We start from the raw sequence: 15,277 nt of genomic DNA on the forward strand, positions 1-15,277 counted from the left end.
ATCTTTGTTGGACAATCTAAAAGTGTTCTTTTTTCTTCCACATATTCTGCTGCCACCAACTATGACTGTGCTTGCTGTGGATCTACTTTGCTTTCAAGTTTGTGCTAGCTCATAGGACCAGGTACTATCATCTTAACGTGGGCAGGGCTCCGGATTAGCACTCGTCGACTGACACACTTACAATTGTATATTTTTTGTTTTGTATATTTTATTGGGTCCAACCAAGTCAAGTCAGGAGTAGGAGTTGGTCATCTTGCATGTTTTGGATGTAATCACTATTATGTTTTTGTATACAAATGACAGAAAAATGTGACTGTTTTGTTTTTGTATCCACAGTGGCAGTGTAAAGGGTGCTGGGTAAAAGTATCAAGTAGGCCTGCACTCCTCAAACATTACAAGCTTAAACATCCTCAGTTTGGCCGCACTAATCGCTTTCCCTGCACTTATTTGTCTTGTCCTTGCACATTTAAGACATTGAATAGTTTACTTCTCCATCATAGCAGAGCACACAAAAATCCATCTCAACAACAACTCTGTATATTTACTTTATTCATATTAACAGCCATTTACACAAATTTGAAAATGTTAGCTGTATGTTTAATGGTTGTAGCTTTCAAACATGCATTTGTGGCACCTTCAAGTCACATAAAAGTCGCCATCACACCCCACATATAACAGAGAGTATTAATCCAGGTGTTGTGATAAACACTACCTTGCCTTCATCTTCTTTTGAGGAATCTGTTGATTATCAGGAAGAGGAAGAAGTGGATGAGGACTTTGTTAGTGCAGCACTAAATCCACAAGGACAGCCGATAGACCTCGTTGAACAGCAGTTTGCCACAGCCTTGCTACAGCTGGAATATTTGGTGCATGTCCCAGGTATTGCTGTTGATGCGTTTCTACATGAGCTGTACTATTTACTTAACTCTGCTTCATTTTCAGTTTCCAATGGAGTTGTAAGAGAGGTTCTTAATCGACATAAGGTTCAACTTGAAGACAATTTAGTTAAGGATATAACAATTGCATTATCTTCATCCAATCTTATTTGCAGAGGTGGGTAGAGTAGCCAAAAGCTGTACTCAAGTAAGAGTACAGTTACATGTAAACAAAAGTTACTCAAGTAAAAGTAAGAGTAATGATCCAAATACTTACTTGAGTAAGAGTACTAGAGTACACAGTGAAAAAAGTACTTGAGTACCAAGTTACATCTTATTTATTAAACAATCAACATGCATTGAGCTTTTACAGTATTCCGCAATCTCAACGAAACCTTGTGCCAAAAACAATTAACAGATGAAAATTGACACACAGGTTGGCTTCTGTTCATAGCAACTTGTGTAGAACATTTGCACACAGAATTTTCTTTTATAGAAAAAAGTTCAAAATAAAATATTTGTTTGAAAATATTCAACATATCTAACAAAAATGTTAGATTAATCCATTTTTTGCTCAACTTTCCCTTTAATGCTCAATCCCCCCCCCCCCCCCTCTCCCTTCTGTTTTTCACTCACCCTCTTCTCTTTTTACAGCTCCATCACTCCCTTCTCTATATCACCCCACTTGTTGTCAAGCTTTCCACTTGATGCTGAATTTCCCATTTTTACTTGAAACTGTATGAACTAATGCCGATTACCAAACACTTAACACACTTAACTGTTAACACAAACTCGATGTTTCAGTGAGTTATCTGATTGTTTTTGATCCAAAAGAGTCACATCATGAAGTGACGGTTAAATTTCAACAGGAGTTGATTCTCAAGGTTTTTTCCCAGCAGTGTGATCCTTTTTGCAGTAAAAAGGATCCCAGCGTGACTGAAAAGTCTCTCACAGGCAGCAGAAGCTGGCAGAGCAGTGTTAAGCTTCATCGACAAGTGCTTTACTTGAGGGAATGAATGCAATAACTCCATACCTTCCTTTGCTGAACTTGAGAGGTATCCCTCCACCTCTCCTACCTGTGACTTGGTTGACTTCATTGATGCAAAAAAGTCTTCCTCATCTGATTGGCCGCTACTTGTATCATCGTTGGTAAAGCCACTGGCAAGATGGTTTTGGATGAAGCCCAGTCCTATTGCATGATAAAATAAAAAACAGAGTCAACATTAACTTTAACTCTTTGTTTACCTCTACAGATACAGGCATTACAAATGTGTATTGAACCGCTAGAGTTCCCTGCCTATGTACTCCAATTTCTCCAATAATACCTTCATATTAGGCAAATTATCCAAGTTTTTTTTTTTTTTTTTTTTTGGTTAAATTTGGTGAGACTCAAACAGGCTAGGGTTAGCGACATTTACAAATATCCAAGAACAGCAAATTTAAATTATTGTCAATCTATTCTTCAAACAGTAAGCATTTACCAGATTTTAGGACGCTCTCATCAGAGGTCCAGCAAGTCCTGAATCTTGGCAGTAGCACCGCTGCAGCAATGAGCTCAGGATCTTTCATGCTGTCCTCAAATCGCCTCCTTATTCCATGCTGCAGGGCATCAAGAAGAGGCTTACACACTTTGCAGATGGTTTCCAGCTTCTTCAGCTTATCTTGCAACTGGTACAGGGTAGGAAGAAGGAACCCCATATGAACTGATGTCTCCCCTTGAAGAATGTTGAGGGCTGCAGCAACAGGCTTCATTACAGCAGCATAATCAGCCAATCCCATCTCGGCTGGATTGAGCCTGCAAAAGATGTACAGGAGTAGATTTATAAAACTGGTATCAATTATAATTGGTCACACATGCACACAATATTCCAGTCTTTGATCTAGGTGTACTTTCAGTAGTACTGTTATTTCTCATGCAAATATCTTGTTTGTTACCCCCCATCCCCCTCTCCCCCATTAAAACATACTAGAAAGATACAAATCCAAATACAACTGTTATGAACTAGCATTGAGAGAGGGAAATAGCTGATGTGACAGCATCTTTGCTACAGATCAGAAACTGTTGGGTGATGAGGGTAGGTAGCGAGGCCTGTCATAAATATCTGCATTTTGTGTTAACATAAGTAGGCTCAAATATCTTGAATTTTATATGCATGTTATCATCCCAGTCATCAGCATGGTATCTAATTTAAACTGCACTTTCAATTAAGGGATATTTTGGTAAGCAAATTAATTTGTTTATATTTGAATTATTATTGCAATCTTGACAGAGCATTTTGTAAACTTACATCTTGATTTTTAATGCTGAGCACACATTTCGAATGGCACCTTCTCCTTGCTCCTTGTAGATGCGCACAACTCTGTCCACAGCGAGATACAGTGAGCTCCAACGGGTCTGATTCGGTCGAAGGAACTGCAATTTGCACTCATGTTCAACTGTTTCAAAGGCCACAGTTGACCTGCTAGTTTTGTTCCAGAGGGCATTACATTTTGCCATAGAAGACCGCAACAGCCTTTTGTACACCTCATTCCCAGCACCTGCTGCCTCTGCGTCAATGGTTGCGACTAGATTGAGAAGATGGCAAGCACATTTTTGATGTCTTGGAAGGTGGTACTCTAGGCCAGTGTCATCATCCAAAATGGCAGACACATTGTGGTACTCTGGGGCATCATCAGATGAGTCATCGTCAGAACCAGAGTCAACCTGCTCTTGCCCATTAATGGGATCCTCTTCTTTCTCCCCGTATTCACGAAACGCTTTAAGGAAATTTGACCCACTGTCTGTTGTTGTTCTGGTCACCTTTTCACTGATATGGTACTCAGAGTGAATTTCCTCCAAGGCAGCAGCAAGGATGTCAAACGTGTGGGAGCCTTTGAGACGTCTGCAAGCCAGTGCCACTGAGTGACGTTCTAAGGTTTTAGGGTCTATCCAATGACATGTGACACCTAAATAACTCCTCTGCCTGGCAGACCAGCAGTCTGTTGTGGTTGCAACAAAGGGCACGTCGCGGAGCTTGTTGATGATGACGGTCTTCATCTCTTTTACAGCCTCTTCCAGTCGGTTAATCAAGGTTTTTCTGGTCATTACAACACGTGGAGGATGGGCTGCTGCCATTAACCTTTTGAATGAGGCCATCTCAACAACAGAAAAAGCTTGGCTACTCTCACAAATAAAATCAAGCAGGAGCTTATCAAATGTAGCTTGTGTTACCCCCCCTGGGGAAAAGTACTGCTTGATCTTGGCAGACTTCATTTTTTGATCATCAGAGGCAGTGGACTTCCTCTTCTTGTTTGACTCCATCAACTTTGAGTATTCCGTTAACTTGTTGGGATGAACTCTCTGTTGACAGACAAAAAAAGTATTAAGCAATTACAAGAGAGACCAAAAACAAAAAAACTAAACTTTGGGGGGGGGGGGGGGGGGGGGGGGGACTGCTGGATAAAAAAAAAAAAAAAAAAAAAAAAAAAAAGAAAATATATATATATATATATATATTTTTTTTACCATTTAGAATTTGTGCATTCTAAATGGTAAACAGCACAAGACTGATATAGAACACAAATTTTTGAGATTTTGTTATCAAATCACCATAGATTCTCAACTCCATGATTTTTATGTGCAACAATAAACCAAGAAAAACACAAATAGGTGCCCAATGCTGGTGCCTGCTGCACATGTTCAGAATATTTGGTCAAACCAAATTGCAGGCTTAGTTCATGTCCATAATAGAGGGCAGGACTGTTTTTGTAGGTTTTACATGATCAAAATTTAGGGGCCGTTCAAGGAGTTTTAAACAAAAAAAAAACTATCACCAATCCGATCAAGAGGATTCAAATGTTACCATTTAAATAACTTTTTACCCATATTTATACATTTTAATGAGTTTCTTAAAAACGATTTCTGTTGAAAATGTATTTGTCCAGAGCAGACTGAGATGAAAAGGTTAATCATCAATAACCTCTAATGGGCATTCAAGTTTAATCAGGACCAACAATAAATAATCTGAGACACAAATAATGGGCACAACAACTTAGCTTCTTGTCAGTAGGCTACTTTAATGCAAATTAAATTACTTTTCAAGTATACTGCAAAAAAGAGCAGTGATCTGTCTCAAAACATTTATATAAGTCATTCATTTTTTATTTTCTGGACTGCCTGTATCTATTAAATTATTTAGTCCCAGTAGTGAGACGTCTCCATTTTCTTTGTTACAAAAAAAAAGTTTAATCTGAAGTTGAATGACTGCTTTACGTTCTTGCAGCGTTTATACTTTGAGCTATTTTCAGACATGCATTATGGAATAGGTGCGGTAAGTCCATCTGATCTTTAACCTGAGTTATCTTTTCAAACATGCCTTGCGGACTTATTTCGTTCTGGCCACGTCCAGTGTCAGCACAGCCTCCCTTCAACTATGTCCGCAACGCTTTCTTGTGCGTTCAGCCCGTTCAGCCAGAACGACGCGCCGCAACATCTCAGCTTTTATGGCTGTGCATGTCTGCTACAGCTCCAGATCAACGAGCGGACGTTTATAAAAGCGGAACGGTATAAAAGAATAGGTCCGCACCACAGTGCTTTCCAGGGCAAGTCAGAAAGGGGCTTACTATGTGATGGGCATATAATAAGGTGTATTTATTTATTTAATGTAAACAGCATCACTAGCAAACGGTGTCACAGTGCAGCTGAAACAGGAGCAGTTTCACAATGACGATGACGTCTAATATATATTTAACAATTTCTCACACATAAACACCAAATCCAGATCCCTCAAACGGAAGCAATTTTAACACAGTTTGTTGTTGGCAATGCATGACGAAGATTTGATAAGTTTGGCTTAAGCACTATGGTCGGAGGACCTTCACGAAGGCCATCTAGCCTACCGGTAACAAACAGCCGCATTGTTGACGTTCAAGTTAGTGTTCCAAGCATGTGGAAAAAGTAGCGGCTTGTAGCCCGGAATTTACGGTAATTAAGTAAAAACTTCTGCTGACTGAGTAAATAAATGTATTTATAGAGCGCTTTTCACAGATAAAAATCTCAAAGTGATGAACATAAATGCAAGAAGTAAAACATATAAAACAACATAGAGCTAGCATAAAACTGAGTGCAGGGTTAGCTAAGAAGTTGGAGGGAAAAAAAACTTACCGCGACATGCTTCTTTAGATTTGATGTTGAGTTCTTGTAGGCAGATATTTCCATCTTTTTTGGCTGGCAGAGGCAGCAGCACATAACATAGCTGTTGTTTTTAAATGAAATAAAAGAAAACATAGCCTCTATGTGAGGCCATGGATGAACTGCCTCCTCCTCCACCGGTTGATCTGTGTCCGCCATGTCATTCAATGAGAAACAAGTGCGCACTGTGCATCGCATCTTTCCTGATTGCCCGGCCGGAAGACCCGACTTTCATGGTCAATACTCGATTGGTTGTAGGGGTTACGGAATAATACATGAGAGCTATTAACCAATGACACGGATCCTTTTGAAAATGGGTGCGTACACCACTTTTCTGAGAACAATATAGCTATTTTTTAAGGGGAAAAAACTGCTGACAGTAACGAATTCATTGATATTGATAGTAACGGAGTAAAAGTAAAAAAAAATAATCAAAGATGTACTCAAGTAAAAGTAAAAGTATTCCAAAATAAATCTACTCACAGAAGTACATTTTTTTCAAAAATGTACTCAAGTAAATGTAACGGAGTAAATGTAACTCGTTACTACCCACCTCTGCTTATTTGTCGAGCAATTGAGAAAGGGGGGCCTCTCAGTACTGTGCATAGACGGTTAAAGTATTACAAAGAGAGATTCTGTATTGTTGAGCCAGTCACTTACTTGCTAGATAATAAAAAAAAAAAGTTTTCAGTATATTCCAATATTGAAGTTATTGCAGCAAGTTCTAAATTGCAAAGGAATTTTGGATACACAGTTCTGGTCAATCAAGGAAAACGCAAGTTTATTGTTGGTCTCATGAATTCAGACGTCCCGAAGACGGCAAGTTTTTCATTGAAAATGAGCTATTGAATGCAGAACAACCAACCATTTCTATTTGTCTGTACATAGATGACTTTGAGGTGTGTAACCCTTTAGGTACCCCCAGGAAAAAGCACAAGCTCTGTGGTGTCTACTGGGTTCTTGGTAACCTTCCACTCAGTCAGCATTGTCCTCCATTTATTTTGCTGCACTCTTCAAAAGTGTTGATGGAAAAGAATATGGCTATGAACGTCTACTAGAACCACTTTTGCAAGATCTTAAAGTCCTAGAGACTGAAGGTGTGTTTGTTGCTTTATTGGGCTCTTTTGTTAAAGGCACAGTGCAAGTTGTTATTGCTGATAACTTGGGAGCACACAGTATCGCTGGTTTTATAGAGAATTTTTCATCTGATTTCTTTTGTCGTTTTTGCACAGCAAAGCGATCTGAAGCTGACTGTCACAGTGTAGCCTCTGGTGCTTTTGAGCTACGTAGCAAAGAGAAACATAGTGACCATTTAAAAATTGCTCTTGGAATAGGGACTCATTGTTTTGGAGTCAAACGAGAGTGTGTTTTTACAAAGCACCTCACACATTTCCATGTTCTGACAGGTTATCCACCCTATGTGGCTCATGATGTATTTGAGGGCATTTTATTGTTTGTCCTCACTGATTTCAAAAAAGTATTTTACTATCAGTGATTTGAACAATGCGACATTGGCCTTTCCCTATAAGATGTCAGACAAATTAAATAAGCCTCACATTGTACCACAAAACTTCTCGGCTCGGAAAACTCTTGGAGGCAATGCCCATGAGAACTGGAGTTTGCTAAGGCTTCTTCCCTTTCTTGTTGGTCACTTGGTGGCTCAAAATGAACCAGCCTGGTTGGTGTTAATAAATTAAAAAAACATTGTTGAACTCATTGTTGCGCCAACACATACTGATGAAACCATTGTTTACCTTGAAAGTAAGATTACAGAACACAGACAACAATACCAGGAATCATTTCCAGCAGTCAGACTGCTGCCCAAGCATCACCTAATTGAGCACTACCCTTACATGATAAGGTGTTTTGGTCCACTGGTAGTGCTATGGACGCTTAGGTTTGAAGCTAAGCATAGTTATTTTAAATAGATTGTCAAGCATACTAGTTGTTTTAAAAACATTCCACTGACTCTTGCTACAAAGCACCAATACATGATTGCATTTCACTTGAAGTCACATTCTTATGGCAATGCAAGTCTTGAAGTACCCAGTGCATCTTTGTTCCTGGTTTATCTTTTGAATCAAGACATTGCTTTGGCGGTGAAAACAAAATATTTAAATATAACTGTAGTCCATCTTGCAAAAGTAGCCACCATAGGTGGCATAACTTACAATGTAGGCATGATAGTTGTACATGGGTCAACAAGTGGCATGCCAGAGTTTGCTGAGATCATTCACTTGTGTATCATAAAAAAGGAGCTGCATCTTATAGTGAGACTATTGTGCGGGTGGTACACTGAGCACTACAGAGCCTTTGAAATAACCACATCATCAACAAGAGAGCTAAAGCTTTTGGAGCTAAAGGAAATGGCTGACCTTTATCTTCTTGCCGAGTACTCAGTTGGCTCGAGACTCATGGTGACGTTAAAAAGGCATATTGTTATTAAAGGTCTGTTCTTTGAATTAGAGGGGGGTTTCTATCAAGATAACTACTTCAGATAAACTGTAGTTAGTACATATGTATGAAATGTTGGATGGTAATTTTAAAGAGCTTATTTTTTGGGGTAACATAGACAAATGTATACATTTATATTTTAATTCACAAGCAGCAAGTTTCACAAGTTTTAAAAGTAGGGTTGGGCAATACAGACTTAAGCATTTATCACTATTCATTATCAAAGGCCGCTAGTTTTTTTTTAATGGTCTTTTGTCATCTCTGCTGCTCCTCCGTCACATGCTGGACTATACTTTAACACACATGACACTGTATTGTTTTGATAAAGTCTGCTGCACAGTTGCACAAAATGAGTCCCCAGCTTTTTTTCCATTTTAAATCAGCCTTTTTCTTCATTCCTGTGAAAGACAATTTCTTGTCGGTACAATTATTTATCCTTGTATATCTGTAAAAAATAAGTTATTGCCCAACCCTATTTGTCTGTGTTCTGTAGGTCTTTGTAGTTATTATTGTTTAGATCTTGCATGTTTTGTTAAAAGTTGTTTTTTAATTAAATCTTGTTTATGTATGAACGAGCCTTTTCTCTTGAAAGTTGTCCTGGACAACACCAGCCAAAGGTTAACCCTTTCAAATGGATGCCCAGACACAGTTGAGGAACTTGTGAAAGAAGTCCAATGTCAGTGTGGGCTGACGTCAAATGTGAGAATTCAATTTATGGACCCACTTTTTGACAATGAATTCATAAATCTCACCAACACATGTGAGCTCCAGCAGAGAGGCACTATCAAAGTCATCCCTCTTTCAGAAGCATCGTCTTCAGTTTCCTCATCTCATTCATATTTTGCTGCCACCCCATTGGAGGAAGCTTCGCCATCGAGTGTGGACACTGACATTGTTTCCTCCCCCAGTTCCAAATCTTCTACCTCAAAGCAAAGTTGGCCATCAACATTTATTGTTCCAGAGTTTTCCTACGATAGTGAGTTGAAGCTTCAGCAAGCAAATAAAGAATACAGGGAAACCGGGAAAAGACTCAATCTAGATCTCAAACTCCGATCAAACATCCTTGAGGTGCTTAGTGCGCTATAGGGTTTATGTAACAGACAAACAGTTCAACAGTGTTGGAGAGGCCCTTATCTCAACACATCCCTGTTTGTCAGAGGGAGGCTCAATAAGTGGCTATGCAGGATGGAAAAACAGTTTGAAAACTAAACTAGCACACTACCGCACAGAGTTGAGGAAGCTTGGGTGCCCTGAGGTAGTAGTGAATGCAATGGCCAACAAGCCACAAGGCAGAGGTCCTGCTTATGGAATCAAAAAACCAAAGCACGGTGAAGTAAACTATCCCCCCCCATTTCCAACTGGTGAAAGTGAAGTTAGTTTGGAAGAAGTTAGAGTGGAACTACTAGCAGACATAAAGAAGAGAAACGTCAAAGAAGTTAGAGCAAAGATGGACAAGACGTTCGTATATAGAAGATATGAGGTGGTGCGGGACGCTCCAATAGTCCAAGATTTCAAAGAGAGATGACCAGCCCTGTTTGATGTAGATGAGGTATGTTTGTTTGTTTGTTTGTTTGTTTATTTATTAATTTATTTTTCCCTAGATGGGTGAGGGGGAATAATTGAATGAATAAAACTTTGTCATGGAACCAGCGTCCCAGCACAATGAAATTTTACTGCCAGTACAACCCATCCAAGAGCAGACAAATGACAGACATAACAAACAGGATCAAGCAGACTGAGGCAACAGCCACATGTGCGGCAAACCTTTTAGGTAATTGGAATTTTATTTAAAAAAAAAAACTTTATGGAAAATTATAGATTCCAAAATGGCGACGGATTATATTTTAATATACCCTAGTGCCAAAGTCGCATTATCTGGCAAAATATGCCGTGTGTCTGAATAAAAAATTAGTGTTCTAAAATCATATTTAAATACTTGTTTATACTTTATACTTTTGTTTTTCAGAAAAATGCTGAATTCAAGAGATTGGCGACCCTTCCACTTCAGTCACGTTTCCTGTCTCAGATGGACATTTTATCAGACAAACTACTCCCCCTGTATCAGAAGAGAGGAGGACAAATTGGGAAAAAGCTGAAGCAACAGATGGAACACTTGACAGATGTAAGGGGAGAGTGACATGTAACCTGTATTTTGGCAAATTAGCTATGTTTATATATATATATATATATATATATATATATATATATATATATATATATGTATATTAGTGCTGGGCACGTTAACGCGTTAATCGCGCGTTAATGCAAGGCTTAATTAACGCCCTTAATTTTTTTAATTGCGCGTTAATTTTCTTTTTTTTTTTTTTTTTTTTTTCTGGCTGCTGGCTTTGATGACAGAAACATGGCGTCCATGTCTCTCTTCCCTGCTGCAGCGGTGCATCTGACGTGATCGGGAGAGAGCGCGTTTATGAAAATAAAGAGATGTTTTCTGTCTGGAACAGGAAGAAGAAAAAAAGAACTGACGTTTCTCTTTGTCAAATTACATACAGATGGACAGAACATCGTAATTTTTGGACGGGAAACGTTTTTATTATTTTTTTTAATAAATGCGGTTTTAATTAATGCAAGACAGCAAAGGTAAGACATGCTTTCTGACTTTTACAAACGTGCAGCATAAATCGGGTCTTCTTCTACCTCTGGTTCGGTGAATCTTGGTCATAGCGAGATGAAACTTCCAGCTGTGGAATATGTGAGATGTGAGTTTCAGTAGAGAAGTCGTTTGTTCGTGTTCATGGGGAAACATCATCTGTGTTTATGTATTTTTAGGACTTTATGTAGCTGTTCTTTAAATAATTTGTTGTCTTAACTGTGTTTGTTGGTGATAGAAATTGTTTTACTGAGCTGGTAGCTGAGATTCTGGACTTTCTGTGGATACCACACATGTTTATAGTTACATCTACAGACCTGACGCTACACCCGGAAACGAGATGTTAACCCTTAACTCCTGGTAGCGGAGGCTGAAAATTAAAGTTTAGAGAAATTATAGGCCAGAAACCTGGATAATGAAGCAGTGAAGGTGCATGGACGGAAGTTATTGTGCATATTGTGAATATTTCTCTCTCCTCACCATCTAGAAGCTGTGAGATTCTCATCCTGCTTTCTGTCTGTTCACTTATGCTGATATTCATCACATATTGTTCCTTCTGTGTTTAGAAGGAAGCAGCTTCAGAGCTTTAAATTCATGTTTGTAAACCAAAACTTACTGCATTTTCTTTTTATAGCTGTAAGCCTTCTTTTAAAGGAAGGAGACATTTTGCGCGTAACGATGCGATTAATCGCGATTAATCGCAGCATGTCATGCGATTAATTGCGATTAAAATTTTTGATTGTTGCCCAGCACTAATATATATATCTATATATATATATATATATATATATATATATATATATATCGACGATCTGAGTTGCTGTCTGTCGATGAGGAGGTAAAGAATAAAGTCCGGTGTTACTTTTACACCCCAGGTCCAACAACTAGGACCTGCAGGACACTGGCCCGATGATGTTTCCGGGGGGCATGTTTCCAGGGGGCATCATGTGGACCTAGACCAAGCTTGCGTGACACCATAACTGAGGTTGATCAGCGTCTGCGATGGGCAACCCTCCTGCGTCTGCGGACGACGTGAGCCTGCTGGGCTCTCCGGCGTCTGCGTGCAGGACGGGAGGGCTGTCTGCGTGCAAGGCGAGGGGCCTGTCTACGTCTGTATCTTCCTCTAGGCATTGTCAGCAAATTGTTGAGATCATAATGACGAAGGGGTTCTATTTATAAACTCTGGAAACATCATTCTATGATGTCATCGTTGCTGTTGCTTTGATGTCATTGATGTCATTATTGATGGCATGACAGAATGATGTCATAAGAATTATGTCATCATTGATGACATCACATTTGTTACTGATTACCTGTGACCATGAAAATATATGATTGTTGCCCTGGCAACCAAGTGTTATTGTCATGTTCACCAACAGCTCAGGTTTTCTTCTAAGGGGTTGTTGGCATGACAACCAAGGCTTGTCAAAGTGTTAACCAATATTTGTTGGCATGGTAACTGAAGTTCCATTGAGTCATTGCTATTGTAACTGAAGCATTCACCATTGTGAGCTTTTCACCTTCACTTTAGAGGTTTGTGTTCATACAAAATGAGTTCTTGACATTTAGTTTTTTTTTTTTTTTTTTAATTTAGCCAATCTTTAACCAGAAATGTCTTGTTGACATAACACATTTCTTTTTCAGTCAAGACTTGGCTGAGACAAGCACGATCACAATCCACAAAAGAGAGACAATCACAATTAAACAGTTACAATAAAAACACAAAGAAAACAAACAAAGAAAATCAACATATATAAGAGGAAACTAAAAGCAGTGACAGGTCAGTGATGGCATCACCAGAAGGCTCATGCACAAAGACTTGTGTGGATTTCCTACTGAAACATGGCGTACGCTTAAATCCAGAAAATGTTGTATGCGCAAAAAAAATCCATGAGTATGAATCTGTGCGTACTCATGAATCTAAGCACATTTCCTTCATACATCCTGGTCAATGTGGAATAGAGCGCACATGTTGGAACAATGGACGCCTCCCTGTCCACGCCCCCATTTAAATACACAAATCTTATTTAAATCAGCTGCACCTGAGATTTCCCTTTTTGCACAAGTAGAAAATTACAAGAGAATGAGTGACAGGAAAAGGTGAGGCTACTTAAGACATTTTACACTTCATGCACAGTAGTTTAACTAGGAGAAACAAACAGCAATGATGATGTGAAGACAGGACAGAATGTGGGGAAGCATACTCAGTGCGCATGAATGGATTCATTTTAGGACAATTACAGGAATATATTTACGTAACAAGAAGTTGCCCATCGCTCACAGTGCCACCTTGTAGCCTGTTCCCAACCATGCTGGTACACAGAATGTATGAGTCAGCCGTTGAACCAGGCCACCATCAAATCAAATCCAACTTTATTTATAAAGCACTTTTCACACTGGGGCGACACAAATTGCTTTACAAGAAAAAATCAATTTAGGCCTATTAAAAACAAAACAAGTCTTTGCACACATTAAAAGAGACTACATAAAAAAAAAAAAGTTAAAGCTTTTCATACAGTTGCACGCACAAACATGCATATATATACACACAAACCAGGGGCCCACAACCATAAGGCTGCAGTGTAGGGCCCCAGCCACCCACACAAGGGTGATCACCACAGCAACAACCCCCAGACTGAGCAGGCAAAACTTCCCGGCATGGAGAATCCCCACGAGGAAAACACTGGAGCTGAAACAAAGATTAAATAATCTTAAGAAGCAATAAGCTAAGAGTAAATAAATAAATAAAAATAAAATAAATGAATATGGTTGAGGAAAATAAAATAACAAGACATAAAATTAAGAATAAATTAAGATTAAATAAAATTTAGTTAAAAGTTAAGCTAAAAAGGTAGGTCTTAAGCCTCTTTTTAAAAACATCAACAGTCTCTGCAGCCCTGAGGTTCTCTGGCAGGCTATTCCACAGACAAGGGCCGTAACAATGGAAAGAGGCCTCGCCATATGTTTTGGTCCTCACCATTGAAACAACCAAGAGACTGGTACCAGAGGACCTTAGAGTTCGAGAGGGTTCATAATTTAAAGACAAGTCGGATAAATAATAATAATAATAATAATAATAAATTTTATTTCAAGGCGCCTTTCAAGACCCAAGGTCACCTCACAAAACAATTAAAACAGTTAAAAACAAAACAATTAAAACAGTTATAAACATAAAACAAACATCAAAACAAACATCATGCAACAAACAGTTAAAAACATTAAGATGAAAAGGCCAGTTTGAACAGATGAGTTTTAAGTTGTGATTTAAAAGATGGGAGTGAGTCAATGTTACGGAGTTCAGGTGGGAGTGTGTTCCATAACTGGGGAGCAGAGCTGCTCCCCATGGTAGTGAGACGGGCACGGGGCACAGAAAGGTGAATGGTGGAAGATGATCTGAGAGTGCGGGAGGGAGTAGCTATATGGAGTAGGTCAGACAGATATGGAGGGGCCAGATTATGGAGACATTTGAAGGTGAAAAGCAGGATCTTGTAGTTAACTCTGAATTTTATAGGGAGCCAGTGAAGTTGTTTAAGAACCGGTGTGATGTGTTGAAAAGAAGGTGTGCAAGTGATAATCCGGGCAGCAGAGTTCTGAAGAAGCTGTAATTTATGAAGTGATTTATCGGGGAGACCAAAAAGAAGTGAATTGCAATAATCGATTCTTGAGGTGACCAGACTGTGGACGAGGATAGCTGCAGCATGTGGAGTGAGAGATGAACGCAAGCGGTTGATATTTCGGAGGTGGAAGTAGGCAGACCGAGTGATGCTATTAATGTGTGAATGAAATGAAAGGGTGCTATCGAAAATGACGCCGAGACTCTTTACCTGAGGGGAAGGGAGAATAGTGGAGCTGTCAATGTTAACAGAGAAACTGTGAGATTTGGTTAGAATAGTGGGTGTGCCGACAAGGAGAACTTCTGTTTTGCTGCTATTGAGTTAAAGAAAATTGGAAGAGAACCATGTCTTGACTTCAAGAAGACAGTCAGAGAGGGATGAAGGCGGAACAGAAGAGTTTGGTTTTGATGAGATGTAGAGCTGTGTATCGTCAGCATAAGAGTGAAAATTGATATTGTATTTACGGAAAATATGACCAAGCGGGAGGATATAAATGATAAACAGAAGAGGCCCCAGGACAGAACCTTGGGGCACACCGGCTGTTACAGGGAGTGAT

The 15,277-nt window shown here is 39.2% G+C and overlaps 1 protein-coding gene across 1 annotated transcript; it reads right to left on the minus strand.

Annotated features, from left to right (window-relative positions):
- Nucleotides 1-1,537: 1,537 nt before the first annotated feature.
- LOC121635749 lies at nucleotides 1,538-4,190 on the minus strand. The gene is made up of 3 exons (XM_041979063.1): nucleotides 3,164-4,190; nucleotides 2,357-2,670; nucleotides 1,538-2,064 (listed from the first exon to the last, which is right to left on the minus strand). Exons 1-3 carry the CDS (start codon nucleotides 4,174-4,176, stop codon nucleotides 1,712-1,714), a joined length of 1,680 nt encoding a protein of 559 aa, XP_041834997.1. The 5' UTR covers nucleotides 4,177-4,190; the 3' UTR covers nucleotides 1,538-1,711.
- Between the last annotated feature and the right edge of the window lie 11,087 nt (nucleotides 4,191-15,277).

This window comes from Melanotaenia boesemani, chromosome 24 (assembly GCF_017639745.1).
Source record: "Melanotaenia boesemani isolate fMelBoe1 chromosome 24, fMelBoe1.pri, whole genome shotgun sequence".
NCBI classification, from domain to species: Eukaryota; Metazoa; Chordata; class Actinopteri; order Atheriniformes; family Melanotaeniidae; genus Melanotaenia; species Melanotaenia boesemani.